Source organism: Sparus aurata, chromosome 18 (genome assembly GCF_900880675.1).
Source record: "Sparus aurata chromosome 18, fSpaAur1.1, whole genome shotgun sequence".
NCBI lineage: Eukaryota > Metazoa > Chordata > Actinopteri > Spariformes > Sparidae > Sparus > Sparus aurata.
Genome location: NC_044204.1, coordinates 27,883,463 through 27,906,239, shown reverse-complemented (window position 1 = coordinate 27,906,239; position 22,777 = coordinate 27,883,463). Strand labels below are relative to the sequence as shown.

At 41.8% G+C, this 22,777-nt stretch overlaps 2 protein-coding genes across 2 annotated transcripts; both read right to left on the bottom strand.

Moving 5' to 3' along the window:
• Positions 1-6,769, bottom strand: rom1b (retinal outer segment membrane protein 1b). The gene is made up of 5 exons (XM_030395540.1): positions 5,983-6,769; positions 4,570-4,812; positions 3,873-4,060; positions 3,215-3,461; positions 1-1,192 (listed from the first exon to the last, which is right to left on the bottom strand). The coding sequence occupies exons 1-5, from the start codon at positions 6,130-6,132 to the stop codon at positions 959-961; spliced, it is 1,062 nt and encodes a 353-aa protein (XP_030251400.1). The 5' UTR covers positions 6,133-6,769; the 3' UTR covers positions 1-958.
• A 4,669-nt stretch (positions 6,770-11,438) lies between these two features.
• On the bottom strand, positions 11,439-22,175 carry LOC115568657 (serine/arginine repetitive matrix protein 1). Its single transcript, XM_030396159.1, has 7 exons — positions 21,923-22,175; positions 19,267-20,845; positions 16,454-16,482; positions 15,129-15,257; positions 13,746-13,812; positions 13,504-13,611; positions 11,439-12,026 (listed from the first exon to the last, which is right to left on the bottom strand). The coding sequence occupies exons 1-7, from the start codon at positions 22,030-22,032 to the stop codon at positions 11,439-11,441; spliced, it is 2,610 nt and encodes an 869-aa protein (XP_030252019.1). The 5' UTR covers positions 22,033-22,175.
• Positions 22,176-22,777: the final 602 nt, after the last annotated feature.

The following is a 22,777-nucleotide window of genomic DNA, read 5'->3' as shown; positions in this document are numbered from 1 at the left end:
TTCTGTGATAGAGTTTTATTCAAGAAGAATGAGCACACATTGGATAAACCTGTAGCTAGGACAGATCACCATCAAATATTCTTTTGCAAATAAAAAGCATTTTAAAAACTGTTTTCGCGTTATAAAACAACCTCCGACGACATGTTGGATGAGCGCGCTGTCGAGTGTGTTCCTGCGTGCTGTCAGTGTGTGCTGATACTGCTTGTGCAGCAGGTCTGGGATTAACTATACCAGGATTATCAGATTGTTTCAGAGCTGCCAGAATAGACACAATGACAGCTTCATATAGGGCAATCGCACTCACACGCACGCACACTCACAAACACACACACACACACACTTAATCCAACTCTCCTTTGCTGAACTGAGATAACCCACACTCAGGGACTCTATTATTTTCCGTGTACAAAAGGAAGCCGACACTACTTAGCAGTCAAAAACTTCTACCTTTAATATATAATTCATGTTTCCACATTTTAAACAGGTTCCTAAGCATTTCATTGCAGTTTAGTACAAAGTCTACAGCTGGGTGATGAATAATACAAATGCAAATTGAGCATTATGTACCAATTGAAGTGAGCCAAATGTCAAAACATTTTTGATGTTCATGTTTGTGAACGCTACACCCATTTAAACTGAATGTACTCTCTTCTAGTTACAACAAAACGTACTACACATCTCCTGGACAGGTTCTCCGATGGTTACACATTCATGAGGTCCTGCGCCGAGGAGATGTTTGTTTTGGTGTCTGTGCAGGGCCTGATAAGATTCCCTATGTGTTGCCTTGTTTTGGCCATGTGGCTGCTGCACTGGTTGAGCATAAATCAAGCCTAACGTGTCACAAACAGGTGTTCTCCCTGCCACCAGCCAACTCACACAACCAAGAAACCTCAGACACCCCCTCCCCTCCCACCCTGCATCCCTTCCTCCTCAGCTCATGTTTAAATCATCCCCCTCTCTAGCTGGCAGCGTTATCAGGTCCCTTCTCTGCGTCTGCAGCAGACTCTTCGGTGGCGTTGGGGTCGACCTGCCCAAACTTAAGCAAGGTGAGGACCTGGACTTTGACGTCTTCAAAGGTTTCCTTCACACTCTTCTCCAGGATGTAACCCTCGCTGTCGCCCTCTGGGTCTTCCAGAGCCATGGCTCCTTCCACAGCCGTCTGCAGGAACCGAAGACTCAGAAGCACAGTGAGCTGGACGGAAAGAAGCAGCAAACACACTGTAAAAACTGCATTCACAATCTAAAATCTCATTTCTGTCCACAAGCATTTTCATTAAGTTATTAACTGCCCTTAACCTGATAACCAAGCTGTGAAAGATGCTCATATTTGCACAGAGTTACATTCACTCTACTCTCAAGCGTCCGCTGTACTGAAATTAACATATTATTATGTTTACTCTTATTGTGATGCAAGATGAGTCGAAGGTAACGCACACCTCAAGTTCAAAAGGCCCTTTATGAATATGGCTTGTTTTCCCTTTATGTAATTAATTGTTTACATGATGCTCAGTGTTTGTGCACACAGCATGAATTAATTAATGTGTGAATGTGACCCGGTTTGATTCTTTACACTTGGGTAACTGACAGGTGTTAATGTGGTGAACTGTTTTCTGGTAATGTCTCCATCTTTTATATATTACAGTCATTATTTCTCGAAACTTCTGCCTGGAGAGTGACCTTTTTCGAGCCCCGGGAGGGTTTTTAGGAAATTCTCCCTCACATTGTGTTCTTATTGTACATTTTGTATTTTAAAATGTGGAAAAAAAGAAACAAGAACAAGAATCTTGTTTGTGGTGCAGGAAATCAGAGCCTCAAAAGATCAATTAGCAGCAAAAAAGATCCATTTACCTCACATGCTTTTCACCTCTGCATTGATACATTTATTTAAAAAACTATTTGGTCACAAAGGCCTTTTCCTGACAGAGATCCTAATTGACCCTTTTTATTGATTAATCTTTCAATAAAGGCTTGAGAAGTGTGGGCAGGAATGAAATAAATTTTTTTGTTGGTAGATGAAGTACGCTGCTTGTGAAACTGCACACATTCACTGGACATCGACAGAAAAATATGTTGACAATGGTTCTTCTGGCAGTCATAGAATTAAAACATCGTCTTACTGACAGAAATGTTTATTTCAGGCTGATACCGATAATCAATTTTAAAGTCGTTATCACTCGATGCCAAAAAGAAACATGATTTAGCTGCGACAAACTCAGTGCTGCCCAACATAGTTTTGTTTGATTTCTTGACCACATCATTCAAAGTCGTTTTTTTTGCTTTTCCATGTAAATCCGGCATGATCTACAGCTCAGCATGAGCACCAGGTAAAACTTGTTTACCTAATTGTATTTGAAATATAATTCAGGTGTGCAAAAGTTCCTACAAGTATACTTAAATTGTTGTGCCTAATTTAGAATATATTCAAACTGTACTTCTAAAAAGTTTGCTTGGGTTATGAAAATAAAAATATTTATTTTACAATACTGTAAGTGGTATATTGTGGTGGTGTATTGTAAATGGGACACAAATGTACTTAATACTCATTTAGTGTGCTTTCAAATATCAATTTGTCTTAAGTGTTTTAAAATATCGCTAAAAACAGTGGTTACTTTTGTTAAGTGCACTTCAGTGTACTTTTAAAAAACATTCTTGTTTTCATGGCCTTTTGAAGTATATTAGGCTTTCTTAAAAATGTACTTTAAATTCATTTTGAACAGGGCACTCTAAAGTTTATACATCTTAAGCTGTGCTTCCTTGTACCTTCAAACAGTCATACTAAATTGCAAATTGTTACGTCACATGGCAGCCATATGTCCTCCTCGTGATGGACTTCAACAAACACAACATTCAGAGCTGCTGCGTTTAAAGATATAGAACTATTGATTAGCTGTAGGCGATGTGCATTGACACACTGTTAAACACATGCATGAGCTTCTTGTTCCAGCCTGAGGTCTAGTTTGTTCTGTGAAGAGAATGAGCTGCCAGTGCTGTTATCCGGCAAAGAAATTAGGGTGTTTGATTCAAAGAAAGAAATAGATGTGCGTCAGTGAGGTTTACTTTCTGTCGGTTGTCATGGCAGTGTGTGCGTCAGTAGACATTGTCTAACATTCTGGATTTTTTTTTTCATTTGTGTAGTTTTGGGACACATATTGTGTGTGTTTCTTCTCTTTTAGCACAATTACTGAATAACTGATGTGCTCAGCATGTATCCCACCTGTATTAGGATCACTGACAGCACACCGGGACCGGTCGAATTCATCAAGTCCATGTAGTAGTCGATGAGAGCCTGCCTGCAGCCGCGGCTGTGCAGGTTGAGTTCCTCTGATTGGTAGTCGTAGCTGAAGTGGGCCGTGTTATCTGTCAGGTGGTACTGCAGGCAGGGGCGAGGGGAGGCGGGGTTACAGCAGCTGAAAGGTACGCCGTCCAACAGGTAACGGCTGTCCACGTTACTCCGGACACGACTGGAGAAAGAAGATGATGGAAACAGAGTAGAATTATATTTTCAGGTTGAAGGCCTGACTTTCAGCTCAATAAACACTTAACACTGGCGGGAAATGAGTGGGGTCATGCCAAAACTTTTCCGTTTCCTCATCCCTCTTCACAGTTTTCATCACTGACCAACCTTTCTCTACATGTTTCAACCTTTCCATCTTTCTCTGTCTTGCTCTTCAAAAGTAAAGGCCAGATCTATTTTTAATGCACTCCTCCACCTTCACATCGTCCCTTTTCTCCATCTTTCGTCTAACATATTGTTTGACCTTTTTAGAGGGGAAGTCTACCTCTCTTCTACCTTATCCATCTTTTCTGCGTTCTCATCCTTTTCATATTAGCTCCCTCCATCTGCCAAAATCGGCTCATTGTGATTCACTCACTCCTTGACGTCCTTGGAAGTGTAGTCCAGGTATCTGTTGCTGACCCACTGCACTTCAAACCAATCCTTGAAGTTGTTGTTTCCACAGCAGCGAAACTCCATCTGCAGACGATCGATTGTCTCCTTCTGAAAACAGCGGCCCGGCACGTCTGTGTCCTTGTAGAACCGAATACCATTCCTCAGGCCCACCTGACACCGGGAAGAGAAAGAAGTGGAGTGCTTGATATTTTCAAGAACCGTTTTACTGGAGTGTATGTCAAAGTGCAGCTGTTTGCGACCTCGGTTGGAACCTTTTTTTCTCGATAAATGATGTCGGGTTTCAGTGCAACATTTAAACAAAGGTGAGAGCTCTAGTCCAGCACTGTATCAATGGTTGAATGTTTTTTTGAAATACATTTAAAATGACCAGTTGTCAAAGACTAAAGAGGCCAGAACTCAAGCCCCTCTTGTTGTATACACAACTACTTTCTTGTGAGACCAATTCTTATTAGCTTCATCGTCACTCATCATCCAAGTGAAGACAAGAGAAAATAATTATTGTTTTCTGTTTTCTTAAATACTGCTTAATTTTGTCCATGTATTATGACCCTTTTCTCTCAAACCCCCCCAAAACTCTTTCATTCTACACAGCTGTGTGGGAGCAGCCTTTGCCTGAGACCATCATCCTGTCATGGCACCTTTCACCTTCCATTCGTTACCTTCAGAGACTCCTCCAGGCGCCCTTGCAGGGCGTAGCTGAGCACCACAACAGCGACGAGCAGACAGCAGATCAGTGCGGCCACGACGAACCAAGCCAGCAGGAGAACTTTCCAGCGGGGGAAGCGGCTGGCGTCCAGGGAGTCCTGACACACGCGACTGGCCATCCAGTTAGTGCCGATGGAGGCCAGGCCCACCATCATCAGGATGTTGGGCACCATGTGGATCTCCGTGTTATCCATCACCTCAAGAAAAAGGAGAGCACGGTCAAAGATAACAGCAGCAGCCAACTCCAGGTCATTTTTCACCCACTTAAGCAGGTAATAATCCTGCATTCAATTAGCCTTATCTGTTCTAAAAATGACCTTGGCAGCCGAGTGATTCAATTAGCTGCTGATATACTGGATGTAATAGCTACTGTGGCAATATGATGACAAATTTGATTAATCGCCCTGGTTACAGCCAAAGTCAATTAAGGCCTGAGTTTATTATTGGCTGAGTTAAGTAGTCGAGGTATGTCAGCTGCACCTTTGCCCCGCTGTTGTTTTAAAATTTGCATTAAAAAGCTCAGCCCAGATCTGCCATCTTCTAACATGATCATCCAGTGACAAATAACCAACAAAACGTGGTGCAGGACAAACAATCTCGGCCTCTGGATGCTCTAACTCCCGTTCCACAGGGTACAATCAGTTCTGTCAATGATCTGTACAAATTAATTGAGTGAAGTGCAGAACAAACCGTCTAAATTAAAGGGAGATTAAACTCTGTCATTCTGTGAGACTCTTCCTGGCGCTCATCTCCGCACTAACTCAATAACACTTTGCTGCACAATCAAGAGATTCTGCCTCTCTCGCCGGACATCAATAGATATCTGAATGCATGCGCTCATGGCCTGCAGCTTTCCTGGGTGCATTCCACTGGTTATCAATGCATCCAAATCAATCAGCAATCAATCCAGCCCAATCCCCGGTTGGCTTCAACGAATGCACCACTCCTGTAGAGGTCATGACCTTCACCTGACGGTCACGTTACGTAACTCCACTACCAACTGAACCGCAGAGACTTTGGAAAAAGACGGCGATTTTTCAATACATTCGTTTTAACGACCTGTTTTCTCGAGACTTAAAATGCGTGTCACCACCTATGTGTGTGTGTGTGTGTGTGTGTGTGTGTATTTACACTTTGTATTTTGTATGCTGCCTGTTTGTACTTGTAGATTAAGCTGTAGAGCAAAGTTTGAATGAATGTCACCGGTAAGCGGCAGCACAGAGGACTCGGTAAACAACCCCAAGCAAAGGCAAAAAGTCTGATAAATAAACCCAAGTTTGTGTAATTAATGTCAGTGTTTTTAGAGTTTAGTCTTAAAGCTACCATTGCAGTTATATTTTTGAGTTTTTTTTTTTTCTTCTCAGTACCTCGGCCCTACGGACAAGCTCTGTCTTAAGGTAGACCCCCAGACAAAAGACGAAAGTCCCGCATATCACTGCCATCCAGGACATCAGCCACAGGCCCTGGGCCAGACGCACCCGCCGCTGCTGGGTGAACTTCATCTTCAGCAGCTCCATGGCTCACTACAGTGCACCGGTCGACACAAAGATGGCAGAGAAAAGTAGGAAAAAAAGGGAGCAGGAGAAGAAAGAGGGGTTCGGTAAATTCTGCTCAAAGATGGAGTGTCAGAGCTGCATGTGAAGAGACAACCCCTACAGAGGTCACAGGAGGGTGGCTGCAGAAACACAGTGGTCAGTGCAGGCCTTGGTCTCGCTGTTTGGTGAGTTATTAGCAGGTTGAGCTCATCTAAGTTGTTCCAGGTGGAGGGGATAAGCAGGTAGATCCCTTAGATGGTAAAGGACACAGTCGACCTCAGAGGATAATCCAAAAAGCTTTCACTTAGATGCTGAAATTGTCCCCAAAAAGACTTGTTGTAATCCAAACCAGTGCAGCAAAACCTTGGGAAAAAGTCTAATAAAGACGTTTGGAAGAAAAATTATATTCCTTTTTCCAGAGATGGCAATTTTTCCCCTCAAGTTGATTAGTCACGCTGCCGTAGCCCCCCCTTCAAGTTGAAACCAACGATTTCTTCCTCTTGACGTGATGTCGTCTTTTGATGGCGCCCCTCTGGGTCTGTGCATGTGCGGCGCCCCCCTAAACCGCTGCACCCATGGTTGGAGGACACAGAGACTGGCCAAAGTCGAGAGTTTGGAGCCGTAATCCCCCAACAGAGTCCCTGGGATCCTATTAAAGTCCAGGGGCCAATGGAAAAGCAGGCCAGTGTCTGATCAGCAAACTTGTTCTGATAGACACAAAGTATGGGAGGGACTATTGGACTGTTATGACAGGTGGACTTACCTGAAACACATCAGCACAGGCTGGGCAATATGGATGCCTCAGAGAAACAATATAATGGACACCGTTAGCTGAGGCTACATGTTAGCAAACATGAGATGTGAGTGTGGGAAAGTGAGCAAGCAAATCTAATTTACTGTCTGTGATACTTAAATTAAATAATAAGGTTAAGAAATATTATAAGAGGTGAGAGGGGTAAACTGAAACAGCAACTGCGCAAAAATATTCCAAAGTCCTGAAACCAAACTCCTACAATCCTGCAACATGTAACCCTCTATAATATTTATATTTATAATACCAATGTATCAAATGACATTTATCACTGAGGGCTTCTGATATAATTAATGTGGGAGGAATGAAGAAACTAAAGACAATCTTGAGATGGGAAAACACCAGCCGCAAAATGTTCACATTACAACTACTCAGCACATACATGTGAATACTCAGCAGTGTTGTAAAAGGTACCCAAAAGTCATACTTGAGTAAAAGTAAAGATGTTGTGTTAAAATATTACTTAAGTTAAATTCAACCATACAGATAATGTGAGAGCTACACAACTTTATAGTTTTGTGACTGCGTACCTGAGTAAAAAGTCTTAAAGCATCTGAAATTAAACGTACTTGATGTAACAATCAGAAGTCATTTTCTGGCAGTAAAAGTACGTCAGTATCATAAGTACATGGTGATGATGGTTCTCACTCATCCAGGTCAGGGTCATTCTAAGTGCTACATCGTAGGCAACTGGACTTGTTTCAGTTTCTTGATAAGTAAAAGTATATTATGCGCATACTTAATTATATAAATGAGTCAACTGATTACCAGGCTGGTCAATTATACATCAGGGTTTGATTATGTATCCGATTGCTGATAATTTAGATGAATTAAAGAATGCACCACTTTGGCTCTGTAGCTAATCACTAAAGTTAGCAAATACATTTAATGAGTACAAAGGACAATATTTACCCCCAAAATATGGTGGAGTGGAAGTATAAAGTACCTGCAAATGGAAATATTCAAAACTGTATTGAGTAAAATGTTGTTTGTTAAATTCCATCACTAGTACTCAGTATTCATGGGTTGGACCAGACCCTTCTTCAAACCTGGCTTTCATTTTCATCTCAGCTACACACCTGTATAGTTCTGTGACTGCATCTTAGTCATTTTATCAAACTGATGAAATCTGTCCACAGACACACACATAAACACCTGTCAGAGTACTCAAAGTGCTTCTGTCACAGGTCCCGCTAGAAAAGGTGTCTCCAAGGCCACAATCTGCCATGATGACACACACACACACACACACACACACTCACACACACACACACACACGCACGCACGCACACACGCAGACTCACTAAGTGTCAGGGCTGGTAAAACAGGTCCAGAACAGGTGTGTCTATTTTAGCGACTGAGGGGTCCAGACTGGAGATCCAAGTATTGTTATCAAATAAATGTAGTGCAGTTAAAAGCACATTGTACACCCTCTGAGATGTAGTTGAACATATTAAAATTAAAATACTTCAACCCGCAGTACAGTACATAAGTTGCTACAAATGTTATCTTTAACTGAATTGAACACTGCTGCCAAATGAGGGTTTATTCCAAGTTAACAAAGATGAAAACCTTCTCTTGAACTTTTAATGAGGTGTCATTACAGTGAACACAACCGTGACTGTACTTATAAAAGACTGCCTTTCATGAAAACAACACGTGACGGCTATTTAAAGGCAGCCCACATGTGTAATACTGGTGTATTATTGACTAAAAATGAAGTGAATATTGTCGCTTAAATGATCTCTTGTGGAGGACAGCTGGACACAGGCCGCATCATGTGAAGTGAAAGTGAGACAAGGGAGAGGAGGGATAATGCTCGTATGGGATTATGAGTACAGAGCAACAGGGAGGGCTGTCGGTGGGGCTGCATCAATAGGATTAAACTGTTATTATAAGTATTTATAACAGCTTGGGTTGGAGCTATTGTTAGGTTGGAGCCAGTCTTGTGCTACCAGCTCTTACAACACACACAAGAGAACAATAAATCGAACTACATTATAAAGAACTGTCTATTTGTGTATTTTTTCCACCGTTAATGTCATTTCCAGTGATGTCTTTCATAAACAGGCAGATTGAGGGAGAGATTTGTTCACATTGACATAATGAGCAGACTTGTTCGGGTCTCACTTCAAAACTAAATGGATATTCAAGGCCATCAGGGAATGATATATAATTTTGGAGATCCAAAATAAATGTTCCTTTCTTGCTCCAAATTTAAGACACATACATTTTTAAGTACAGCTGAGAATAGCAGAGGCGAAGACAAGAAGAGAGCGAGAGAGCACAAAATCACAAGTAAAGAACACACGTCTATAATCTGAGATGTTGGTTTAATTTAAGATGATTATTTTTATATGCTACAAGAGCTGAAATAACACAGTTACATGACGTGTACAGTGATAAAGGTTTGGGTTATACAGATTTAAATAACATTAATGTCTCACTGCTGTGCTCTAATCTACATTTTCACAATACCTTCAGGAGTACTTCATGTCTGTTAGCTGTACATTTTTGGTACTGCCGACAAACGCCAGTTAAGGACATCTACCGCACTACATTTCAGAGAGCAATGTGTCATATTTACAGATATATATATATACACACAGAGCCAATACATACAGTCTGTTCACCCCGCTGCCGTCGCCCAAAAGATACAGAAGTATCTGCTGCCAAACCACCAGACGACGGATCAGCTTCTCTTCTCAATCCTTAACTCGTTCTCAACACAAATTCTTTCTCTTGTGCAGCATAAAGAGACTACAACTTGCATTTTATATTACATCCCTGTGTTGTAGAATGACAAAAATAAAAGAGTCGATAAATATCTACACGAAGCAATACATTTTACATTTTCTACTACATTAATAAGGATGTTTTAACATATTTTCCACCAGTTTATATCAGTTAGTTATTTTTCTTTCTCCCTACATGCTCTCGTTCGTCACAAATGTAAAGCCCCACACAATAAAAAATGAGCAATGTCAGTGAACACAGAGGAGATCATGTCCGTGTAAAGTCTTCAAGAGGTATTTCTGCCAGGTGGAATTATTAACAAACGTAAGAAACAAAAACGTATTCACTGGTGCTGACATGGTACGACAGGCTGCTGCTGGAACAGGACTACAATGAGCTCACTGATGTGTGTGAGAGCAGATGCAACGCTTCAAGAGGTAAGTGACACTCACTTACCTCAGCACTGTGCCGCATCTGAAAAGGTCTTTAGCTTCATTCTTCAATAGCTACACCTGTCTCTGTCATTTAACAGTCATTTATTGAATCCTACCTACTGAGAGCACAGCCAAGTCTCGTACAATCCGATTTGAAAAGAGGCTGATAAGAGGCTACAGTTATTGAATAAGACTAATTGAAATCAGACCTTGTTACTCTCCCGTCTCCGACTTTTCAAAAAACCTTTTTCATTGTATGAATGGGTCTAAAAGTTCATCTGTTGAGCTCACTGCTGAATGAAGAGCTGCTCCTATCTGAAAATGAAGCATTAACCTTAAAATGGCTTTTTGGAAAGATGATTCTTCTCCTCAACTTGATGTCTATTATCACTCCGGCACTCATCGAAGCACTTCAGCCGTCACAATAGAGGCTTTTTGTGCAGATGACATTTGATGTGATCCGCATGCTCTCCGCTAACGTGTGAGGAAATGACGGTAACAGGAAAAAAGGGAATAGACACATTATTAGAATGAACACTGAAATGGAAATATACTCGTAAAGCATACACCATTAGCAAATATAGCAAATATAATTTTCTGTACTAAATTCACATTCTCACTTACAGCTTTTAAAATATTTTTTTTTTGGCATTGAAAGTGTTTTTTTATGTAAATTAAATTCCCAGTACACAGTTATTTTATGTTTGTGGGGAAATCTTGTTCATCAAATTTTTACTGGACTTTCAGCACCAATCATATAATTTAATTCATTTTCCTCTATTATTAATTCTGGTTCATAGCATCCAGCAAGCACCTAAAACAGAGGTACCTAAACCTTTTCCATGGGAGGGTCACGACTGACAAGTTCAAGCTTTAAGGACAAGTTCAACCGAAAAAGAAAATTCAGTTATTATTAACTCAACACCCACTGAACTGACTAAACTGCTGACTAAACCGCTGAAGTAGATGGGGACTACTACATAAAATGGCTCTATGCAGCTCGGCATAACACAAGTAAACAATTAATTATCAGGCATCCTACATATCGAACTGCATTTTACATCACAAAAAAAGATACAGCATAAACATTATCATAACTGTTTCACATTGAACTTAAGAAGTGGTCCCATTTTGAGCAACTCTGACTGAAAAGTACATTATTTTGGGCATACATCTGATTGCAATGACATACTGTATATGAAAAGAGACATAATTAAATGCCAGATGACAGGATGGGAACATTCATTTATCCTGCCACGACATTTTCAGTCTGCCACTTTGCCTGTGTGTTCCGCTCCACCCACCCACTACCTTCCGCCCTGCTGCTCCTTCCCTCCACCCGCCTCCTTATGGGGCTGCAGCTGCTGTATGAACTCATCCAGGATCTGCTGGGCTGACAAGGACGTCACGTCCTGCTCAAAAACAGTTACCTTTACTCCTCCCGTACCACCCCAGCTGTCACCACCCACATGGGCCTGATGGAGGTTTTGAGGGGTGTCAGCGTGGTTGGTGCCCGGGGGAGGCTGCTGCTGCTGGCTTTGGGGATAGAGAGGTTGAGGTCTGGCAGCAAAACTGGCAGCCATTTTCTTGCAGATAGCCGAGCTGATGTCAGATACAGAGAAAGGTGGGCTGTAGCTGGACTCGTGGCTGCCTTCAGTTCCGGCTGCCGGCACCCCCTGTTTAAATGGTAGGAAGGCTGTGACCCTCTGCAGACCTGCCTCTGACTTTGTCATCCAATCAACTGCCTGATCCTCCATTTTAGGCGCGTGGGATTGGCCGTCAGCTTGTGGAGAGGTGGTGGGATGGCTGATTGTAGCAGGGCTTTTCAGAAACTTTTGTATGGCCTCAGCTGAGTCGAAGTGTTTCTCTAATAGCTCCTTTATCAAGCACGGCACCTGAGGGTGAGACATCAAACACAAACATTAACTCTGAGATCAATCCAGGCAAAAGGAGAAGAAACCCACCCCAGGTTAATCCAGGACAGATGATAATGATAAGATTGTAAAATACAAAACATGCTCAGGATTAAACCAGTGGTTGTTTCTTCACTTGTGACTGAGCAGTGTCAGGTTGAGCATTCAGATGTCTGTGAGTTGAGAAATTTCCCTGCTATTTTTACTCAGGTATGTTGGTACTTTTACTCAGTAAAGGATCTGAGCACTGACCACTGCAAACTACGGGTATTAAGGGTATTTTCCAAGATATTATAGGAAATATGTATTGAAGATTAATTGTTAAATTTGACAAAGAGTTACTCTGCTAGAAACCCTATTGTAATTGTTTGTTACTGTTTTTAATTAAGGCTTGCGGTGGCTTAAGTTAGATGCGTGCAACTTTTGATTGTAGGAAAAAAGCTAATACAGAACTTTAAGGGGCTCTATGTAACAATTTGGAGCAGTTTACATGTATTAATCACATTTTTTATCGGCCACATGTGAGCAGATTGTTACGCGTTGTGAAAAATGAGACCTTCCCCATGTCTCTCTTTGTTGACAATACAAGCCTGTGGATGATTTGTTTAAGTTGGTAAATGCTACTGGACTTTGAATTTCTTTGTAAAGTACTTGGGTCGTTTTTCTTTCTGCGACAGTCCAAAGGATGTCCCTACATGACCACTCTCGACAGCCTCGTATCAGTGCCTCTCTCTGCTATCGCTGGCAGGGAGCAACTGTAGCTAACGTAAGTAAAGAAATTAAGTCCACCAACAAAAGCTAATAAATGGCTTCTAGCATAACACAGAAGTTCCACAGAGCCGCTTTAAGGAAGCTCTGTGCAGCTGTTTTTGCAGGAAAAAACTAATAAAGAACTACAGCTAATACAAAGAAATTAGAGGTAACTTCAGCAGTTACTCAAGTTTTAATGTGATCCGAGCGTCTCTAGTTTTGACTGAGCTCTTTCTGACTTTCTATTAACAAAAGTTAAATATTGTCTCTGATGACATACACTTAAAATAAGTCTCTATATTTGGGGCTGTGACCCCCCGGTGCCCTGACTCCTGGGTCCTGTGTCTTGTGCCCTGTCGGCCTGTTCAGTAATTCATCATGCTTTCACAAACAAGTAGGGAGTCCTGTGCACATAAAGAGGATTTATCATCTTAACATGAGTGTCATAAAGCTACATTTGAAATAAGAGGAGAAGCCCAAAACAGGCGTGTCCGAATGCAAACACACGTGTGTTCCAAACAGATTCTTGAACTCCTGGTGAGGTCGTTTTATAATATTAGATTGAAAATATTCAAATAACCCACCTAATGAACAATTAAAGAAGACTAATCCATCACAATAATGTTTTTAGTTAAATGTTTGCCATCTTGTTTATGTCTGCTGTGTATGGCAGTGTGCGAGGGTGTCCAGTAGGTGGCAGCATGCTCACGTTGATGTTCTCCAGGGCTGCTATGGTCCTGTGGGCGTCTTCCAGCTCTGAGCTCAGCTGTGACACACGGTTTTGTAGGTACTTCCTCTCGCTGCTCAGGCTCTCTGACTGCACACACATACACATAGTGACACATGCAGCAGGGTGACATTAACATGACAGTCGCTCATGGTTTCCGAACGCAGCGAAACAAGATTCCTTCTTTGATCATTGTGCCTGTGACGTCATGCAAGTTTTCTCACCGCTATATGCAGGTGTTCCCCGAGCAGATTGTTGGCCTGTTTGGTCCCAGTGTGAGTTTCTAGAAGGCTACAAAAGAAAGAGGAAGAAACAACAACACATTAATGCTATAAACCTATTATAAGTCTTGTTCCTGCACAGGCACACCACTCTACCATGTCATTATCTTTTATCAAGGGTTAAAACCAGCTGTTTTTCAGGCCAAATGGCAGCCACAAACCCTTCTAATGAATATGCAACAACTGACACCAAACTGGAGCCCAGTGTGAGGCGACCATTCACTCCAGTTGCTCAAGTTTGTTGAGGAAGGTGTGGTATGTGCTTTGGGGGCTGCAGCTGCTGTTTGGTAACAAATACAAGCTCGACAGGGTTCGAGTAACAACAAGACTTTCGCTGGTGGGTGTGAAGGGACAAGACAGATGCCTTGAGTCTCTGCTGCTCAGGGAAAATGCGTCACTGAAGAACCAAAACACCCACGGAAACATACAGAGGCTTTATCCAGAGTGTTCCACGGATCGATCGATCTATGGGAATAGATACAGATCTATAGGAATTGTTATGTAAAGCTGTAGGTTTGCTTGATTTTTATTGATTGGTTATTGCTCTGGAGTCAATACTTCACTCCATAGAAACACTTTGTTTGGTATGTACTGCATCATCACTCTACACGTGGGAGAGATGTTTTCCAGTCCAGTCTTTCTTTGTGAAAACAAGTCGGGAGTGTCACAAAAAAAATCTTCAAAAGTCATAACTGAGTAGTGAAGATATTGTGTTAAAATAAAACTTTGGTGGGCACCCATTAGCTCAGTTGGTAAAGCGGGCGTCCCATGTACAGAGACTGTGTTCCTGCTGCAGCGGCCCCGGGTTTGAGTGCCCGGCCTGGGGCCCTTTGCTGCGTGTCACCCTCCCCCCTCATCCTGTTTCCTGTCATCTCTCAGGCCGTCCTATCAATAGAGCCATACAAAGGCAAAAAAAAAAAACTAACTTTGGTGACAGTGAAAGTCATCCATTCAGAACTTAAGAACTTAAAATATCTCATATTAAATGTACTTCAGTTCAGAAGTAATTTTCTTGCAATAAATGTAAATCCGCCTGGCTGATTATTAGATACAATATTGAATATTTCCCTGATTATCAGAATCAGTTGGTTTTTTATATGAATATAAAATAAATAAATGTGTTTTTAAAATCTGCTACTTTGGCTCTGTTGCAGCATGCAGTCTGCAAAGTAAAAGTAAGTAAAGCTATCAAATAAATGCAGTGGAGTATAAAGTAAGAGAAATGGAAATACAAGCACAACACTTGATTAAATGTACTTAGTTACATTCCATCACTGCATTTATCAGTCGTGCTTGTTGGGTTTTGTTCTGTTTACAATAACAAACCTTTTATATTTCTCCTTGACGTGGCTGAGCTCGTCCCTGGTCCTCTGCAGTTCTGCCTCCAGGCTCTCGATGCAAACCACAGTCTGCAACAAGTTCTGGTGAAGATCGGAATTCTCCTCCTGCAGCTCCCTGAAGAATGAAGAAAAATACATTTAATTCATTGTGAAATAAGTAGTTACTAAAGTGTAATTAACTATACATTTCTTTGTGGTGAAACTAAAAATATCCATTCTTGGTGGCACATTTATGTCATGTTGATATCAAACTTAATTAGTACTACATATTAAAGGATAAGTTCACCCAAGAATTAACATTCTGTCATTATCTGATCACCTCTATGCCGATGGAAAGTCAGGGGAATTTTCTGGAGCTTCACAACAAAACACCTTTGTAGCATTCTACTGAGCAACTGCAGGAGATGGGGACTTGTTTTAAAAACGGTAAGAAATGAAATGGCTCCATACAGCTTGTCTGGCATAATCCAAGAATCCAGAATCTCAGCGATCCAAAATTCATTTGAAAAGACGTTTTTAACAACCTCATCGAGTGGTCGAGCTCAAGAACGAGCATAGCAGATACAGTGAAAGTTTTGGTTTACAAAAAGTTGTATGTAACATGTTTTATTTAAATCAGTTATTATCATCAGTTACGTTGGACGATCTGTATGGATTCAATTGATATATTTCCTCATTTTTAAACAAGTTCCCATCTACTTCAGTTGCTTAGGAAAACGCTGCAACGCTGTTTTGTTGTGAAGCTCCAGAAATGTTTTGTGGACAAAGAAACTTCCCCCTACAGGTAAGTAGAAAATGACAGTGACTTTCTTTGTGAGTTAAAAATGATAAAAAAATATCTCATGAAAAAAGCCTGACCTTTCAAATAAATACTACAAATATGGGTGCTATATTGGTTGCATGTAAGTTAGCGTATCTTAGCAACAGAGACACAGAGGTCTGTCTTTTTTTTTAAATCTGTGCCTATTTTAAAGTAAACTATAACACCATATTAGAGGAATAGTCTGAAATTACTCCATCAATGGACATGTGCATTATGTACGACTAACACGAGGGTTTTCATCTGGTGCTTATGTTATTAGTTTTCTGTCACATATACTTATTACCAACGACGCAGAGATGGTTATATAAATGTTCCATAACTGCATCTCTTCCTGTTAAAACAGGAGAGGAGGCAGAGAGGATGCTCATTACTGTGATCAATAACCACTGACCCATCACGAGAGAGAACTGAATGAGTCAGAGAGGAATGTGCGAGAAGCATTACTCAAAATGTGACGTGAGCGGACAGAAAGTCTATTTCACACTTACTGTAGAAGGTCGCCGTCGCACAGTGTGTCCTGAAACAGAATAAAAGAAGGATGGAGAAGAGAAACAAAAGGCATTAGGTCATTTAGGATCGTTATGGCACGAAACAATGACATTCAGCTTCAACTGGAGGGTGTTTACATCCACATTCCATGACCTGTGTTAAACTTGCGGCCCTTTTTTTTCTACACAGGTGACAGCTTATCACCACATATGAATGTGAACACTCCTGATACTATATACAACCGTGCTGAGTGTCAGAACTTCGACCTCATTGTTTCATTTGAATTCCAGCATACTGGAGTAGAGCCAAAACAATGAAAAACACGTCACTGTTCAAACACAACATGCACTGCAGATATTCACTGTAAGCATTAAAGCTGCTGATTCGAGTCTGTAAATCTGCGGAGACATTAGCAGCTCAGGGCTGATTCCTGGTTTGGTGCATTAAAGGCAGAAAATCATTCATCGGTACAGAACCATAAATAGATAATGAGGACGCCACACCCATCTTACCAACCGGTTATTTTTAGACACACTTTTAGACACAGTCACAGTCTGGGGTGCTGAGGGGTCAGTCTATAAAATGACATCATAGTAAGTGCTTTACGACACTGGGGATTATTTCTGGTTACTAACAATCATTAACAACATTTTACACTACAGCAGAGAGCAAACAACATATTAACATTATCAACTAGAGTGAACAACAGCAATGGGATGAAGAGGGAGAGAATGTCCCCAGACTCCCTTAAAAATCACTCAGTTTTGTGGGTTGTTGAGTTAGGAGAACCTGTTTCAGATTTGAGAAACACTATCAATGATAAACTATTGATTATTTGGGCCTTCTTGTAAATTCGGCATCCGTTATAGCCTCGTTTTAGGAGGTGCGACAGCCTCCTTAGCACCCCTAGTTCCCACGTCCGTGCAGACATATTACTATTCATGGGCACAGGAGCTGGAGCCTGGCGCTGCCTGCATTGTGTAGAAGGCAGAACACACACAGGCTGGGTCATCCGCCCATTACAGAGTACATGACAGATTGAATGAACTATTGAGTTATGGCAGACCTGCTTCTGGAAATGGCTTCATCGATTGTTTCTGCAGGCTAAACCGGGTTTTTCCCTTTTGCATGCTTGTGTGATGTAGGTGTGTGTGTATGTGTGAATTCGATGAACCTTTACTTGATAAGATAAAACTCAAACCTGAGCAGTGAACACATGGAAACAGTCAACGTTATGTAATATTATGTGTGTTTTTTAGTACATGAGAGCGTAAGCCCGATTCTTACATAACAGCAATGTGATACGTGCTCTTATCCAACCCACTCGTTCTCACATTTTGCATGATGCTGGCTGTTAGTGAGAGCTAGTGAGAGATTTGTCCTGCATGTGTGGTATGTATTGTTGCTTCCTGTGGCGATTCATAGAACAGACTGTATATCAGAGCCTTTAAATCCTTGATGACAATGATACCGTTTGGGCCGACAAGTCAGGTAGTTTCAAAGGGAGTTTCCTTTAAAAGCACAGGGCTATCATCTGCTGCAGTGCTGAAGAATGACTCAGCTTGCAATGCGTAGTGTTTGACACAACCCACACAGTGACTCAGCTACACTGCGGCTGCAAGACAGGAGCAATACTCTGTCTGTTTGATACGTGCATCCTGAGATGTCTGCCTTTCACTGTAGTGCTGCAGAGTGTATGTACACATCTCTCAAAACGCTATAAAGACTTTCCATCCATTAGTTCACATTCATTGATTTTATTTGATGAACATTTTACAATTTGAATAAATATAGGTGAATAGAAAAAAAAATACTGCACGGATTTCCACAAAACTTGGATGGGGGATGGGTCCTGGCCCAGAATGGACCCCATTACATTTTGGTGTGGATACAGATAAAGGGACGCATCCATAATCGTTTTTCTCACTTTCTTAAACATTGGGAGATTTTTTTCAACATTTCCGTTAATTTCTCCATCTTCCATCAAGATACATGGATTATCAGAAAATCATATTTAGGTGGCTGGTATCTGTGAATGAGTACAATTTGATGCTAGATCTGGAGAGCTTAAATTATGGTTAAGCAGTAATGGGTAGTTGAGATTGCATTGAATGAAAAGGAGGACTGTTAAGCCTTGGTGGAGGTATGCACTCTACTGAATGCTGTTCTAGTTTCCACTGTGATCCACAAAGACTGGCAACAGTAGAAAAAAACAATCTTATTTAAGAATCCAACTGTATACCTGTATATTTAAATGTGTCTATGTGTCGAGCTAAAAAACATTTTAAATCGTGTTTCGTGACTTCTTTTAGCTGTAGCTTCATATGGCTGCACTAGTGACATTTAAAGTTTGTCGCAGCGTTAACAGTGAAAAACAGCAGGTGCTGGACAGAAGCAAACACTAGATGATGATCCCATGAACATTTATTATGTCCATGGGTGACATTTTGGGCCCAAGCCATTCTTCAGGAATTCTTGGATGCCCCTATGGTAGATATAACATGATAAAGTCCCCTTCAGGGTCCCCTTCGTGCGAACACAACGTGGTGAAGTGCCCTCTCTTCACTATAAATATATTGTGACTTTTATACAGCTGGTGCCCTTTTTAGTTTTAGAACACCTGCCCCTCAAACATCCTGAGTCAGCCACTGTTCATGGGAGTATTGCCTAGTGTGTGAGCTCTGTTTTTGTACTTTTGCACAAATGACACTACCAGATCCATGATCTGAGGCCTGAAATCTCTCCACTTCCTGTCCCATAATATTGTACTTTATTAGAAAAAAATGCAAAAACACTATCAGAGTAAACTCACCCTGCGTTGTTGCCCCGCATGCTGTGAATGGTGTCGACCGCTCTGCTCCGAGCTGTGACTCGTCGCTGTGGAGGCTGTGTCTCTGGCCCTGGATGAATCTGACTTTATGGATGAAGATTCAGACCCGAGGCCTGTCCCCGCACAGGGGCTGGGGTACCCTTGTTGGTGCTGGTGCTGAGGGAGCTGCTGGGTGTGTTGACTGTGGGGGGCAGCCGACTGCTGTTTGCGGTGGTGCCGTTGTTTGGGCTGGCTGGGTTCAGGGCTGGTGCTGGTGCCATCTGTGAGGGGAGGGCCACATCTGGCACTTCTGTCCCCTGACACGGAGCTCCCAGTGGGAGACGGCCTCCTGTCTTTACGGTTGCTGCCGTGGTGAGTGTTGTGGCTGGGAGAGCGAGGGTAGGGATGAGGATGAGGCGGGGGGCTTCCGTGGTGGTTCTTGGCTGCGTATGAGATCAGTTTGTCAGGGTTGGAGCAGTCCGAGTATTTGCGAGAGCTGCTACCAGCTGCTCTCTCCTGTCGGCCGGTCTGTTTCGGATGCTGCTCCCTCTCCTCTCCTGAGCTCTCTCTGTGCTTCTTGGGTGGGAGCTGAGGCTTGACTGGACCAGGTGTCTGGGCTGGGACAGGTGTCTTCACAGTTGCTTTATTCTTGTTCACACCCAAGATGGTGAGATCTGACGGACTTATAACCTGTTTTGTAATCTCATCTAGAAAGGCTGAGAATTTCACCTTCCCCTGCACAAAGTTTGCCTTGGCTCGCTCTATCTCTGCCTGAGTCACCCCTTTCCCCTCCTGCCCACTGGGATCTTGCTCTTTGGAAACTCTTGGCGACAGCACCTCCATCGACTTAGCCTTGCGAATGTCAGTATGAGGCTCCTTGTTTTTGAGGATGCCTTTGCTGGGTAGCTGGCTGGAAGACACTGCTCTCTTTGGGCCCCTGGAGACCCCTAACACAATGTCCTCCTCACTGAAAGCCAGGCTTCGGCTCAAACTAGATGTCTTATACAGAGGTCCGTAGTCCATGTGCTGTGCTCTGGATCGCTCCCCTTTAACATCACTTTTATTACGCTGCAGAAGGCCCTCAACACTTCTGCTGTGACCTCGGTCAAGAGCGGAAAAAACACTCTTTTCTCTCTTTTGCGTGCTCCCATGTAACTCACTACAAACACTCCCGTTTTTTCCATGTTTAACGGTGGCGATGACTACGGGCTCGCTGCCATCGTCTTCCCTGAAACCTCTTCGCATATCAGCGATGTTGGAGCAGGACAGGGAATGCTGCGGCTGCTGAGCATGATGGATGGAGACAGGATTAATCATACTCGTCTCTGTGTACCAGGAGGAGTTAGAGGAGGAGGAGGAAGAGGAGGAAGAGAGGGAGGAGGAGGAGGCCCTGGAGAGGGTGACAGGTGTCGCGTGGTTGTAGAGTATCTCATCCTCTTCGCTGTGGTGAATTTGTTGTGTCTGATGGCGATGGCGGGCATCTTGATGAGGGCCGTCGTGGAGATAGTGACCATGATGGTGATGACGGTGGTGTCCATGGCTTTCATCTGTATTTCTGTCTGTGTCGTCGAACATTGTGTACCTACAACACATGAACACAGAAATGTAGCAAATTTTTAAGATGTATCAACAGTCAAAACTGAGTAAAAGTAAAGACATGGTGTTAAAATATTACTTCAGAATAAGTGAAAGCCACCCATATGAATAGCACTTGTGTAATAGTCGTACCTATTTGAAATAAGTATCAAAGTACAAGTAAAAGTAAATGATACATGTATTTTTACATGTACATACTGTATATTATAGGTCAACAGATTGGCCTCCTGGACAAATATCAATTCAATATTCAGCATTTTTCAAAATTATAACTAACTTTCAACACTGGCTGATCAGGTGCACCAACATATAATTTAGGTAAAAACAATAATTTGCCTATTTCCTGACATGTAATAGAAATAATTGTAATAAACAAATCCCAAGTGCTGATGTTATAAGTGATGACAAACTCAAATACTGAAGTAAAACCCTGAATTTATTAAATCAAGTTTAAACTTGTTGTTTAGACTAGTGTTTTTTATGATGCTGCCTATATGAACATAATTTGATGACATTTTTGTGGATTTGCTTTTTTTTGTAAAATATTTTATACATTTCTAAAATCTGACCTGCTGAATACTGCTGAATACCCTTAGTATTCAGCAGTTATTTCAAAGTTCAGTTATTTCAAAGTTCAGATGTAGCTTTTGGTCTAAAAACAGGCAAATTTCAGAATGACTTTGACTTGACTTTAATTTCTTAAAGGTGCACTACGTAGTTTTGTGGAAGAAATTTTAGAGAAAAATCTTCATTGACTGATTCCTTACGTTGAACTAGATCAACAATTTCTCTTCATTTGAGAATCTGAATAAAATAATAGTTTGTTTATATGTGGCGGACCCTGCCACCCTTCTAGCTTGAAAGAGTGTTCTGAGGACCTTATTTTTCTCTGAGAACAGCTTGCTTATTCAGTTATGGGAAAAATAAATCTTTCCGGTTTGTATTATTACATCATCAGTACTGTAAATATTGAAAGTCATAGTCTGAACTTATCTTTCAAAACTACGTAGTTTAATATGTCTTCAATTAGACATAAATATATACATGGAATGAACCATCCTACCTGTGCGGGTGGGAGTCGTGGTGATGGTGGGGGGGTTGATGGTGGTGCTTCCGCGGCTTCATCTCGTCCGGGCCACAGGGGCTGTGAACAGGCTTGAAAAACTTCTCCATCACCTGTCTCCTCCCTGGTGGTAGGCTGCGGATGCCGTCCTGGTCGGGGAACTGATGGTGATCCGTGTTGGCACTCAGTTGTTTCCACAAATATGCAACTATGTTTTTTTCTTTTTCTTCTGATTATTTTTTCACTAAAATGCTCCCACTACAACAACGTCACTTCATACTAGACAATAATCTTCTGCTATTTTTGATCACAGAAACGAGAATACTTTAAACTATGAAATAAGGACTTCAGCCTCAGAAGTCTCTGCAGAAACTAAATCTGCAAGTATCCAGTTGCTGGTTCAGTTTGTGTCCCTCAGCGGCTGGCTGCAACATAATGTACTCTCAGCTCGTGAGTAGGGATGTATGAATTCCTGGTTGGTGGCTTGATTCTGTATCAATCCTGATGTAACAGCTGGGTGCTAATTGAACCAGCTGAAAGAGCAGGACCTTTGTCCTTGCACAAGAGACAATCGAACTGAGCCCTGTGGGACAGGATCTATAACAAAGCTAATTTAACCCCCTGATATAACTCGCAGTGGGTGTGCCCTTATGTTTGCACTGCCTCGTTCTTTGACTTCGTGTCTTCATCCTATAATCCGGTGCCACATTTTTTGTTTGCTTTGTTTTTAGATCTATCGTTATCAATGCATTAAAAAAAAGCAGGTATTAGTATCAACCAGAGCTATTGAACTGCCCTCAGCTGCACCATTGATTTTGAGAGGTTTCCTGTTATCATCTGGCTGAGGCCTACATT

What these genes read in the sequence shown, in the direction of transcription:
- rom1b (XM_030395540.1), bottom strand. Translation starts at nt 6,132, where the DNA reads ATGGAGCTGCTGAAGATGAAGTTCACCCAGCAGCGGCGGGTGCGTCTG. An exon ending in AGCTTGTCCGTAGGGCCGAG is followed by an intron (nt 4,813 to 5,982) that starts GTACTGAGAAGA and finishes CTTTTTCTTGAG; the next exon opens with GTGATGGATAACACGGAGAT. An exon ending in ACTTCCAAGGACGTCAAGGA is followed by an intron (nt 3,462 to 3,872) that starts GTGAGTGAATCA and finishes TTCTTTCTCCAG; the next exon opens with TCGTGTCCGGAGTAACGTGG.
- LOC115568657 (XM_030396159.1), bottom strand. Translation starts at nt 22,032, where the DNA reads ATGGAGAAGTTTTTCAAGCCTGTTCACAGCCCCTGTGGCCCGGACGAG. An exon ending in GTCAAGGAGAAATATAAAAG is followed by an intron (nt 13,813 to 15,128) that starts GTTTGTTATTGT and finishes TTTCTTTTGTAG; the next exon opens with CCTTCTAGAAACTCACACTG. An exon ending in GGGAACACCTGCATATAGCG is followed by an intron (nt 13,612 to 13,745) that starts GTGAGAAAACTT and finishes ATGTGTGTGCAG; the next exon opens with TCAGAGAGCCTGAGCAGCGA.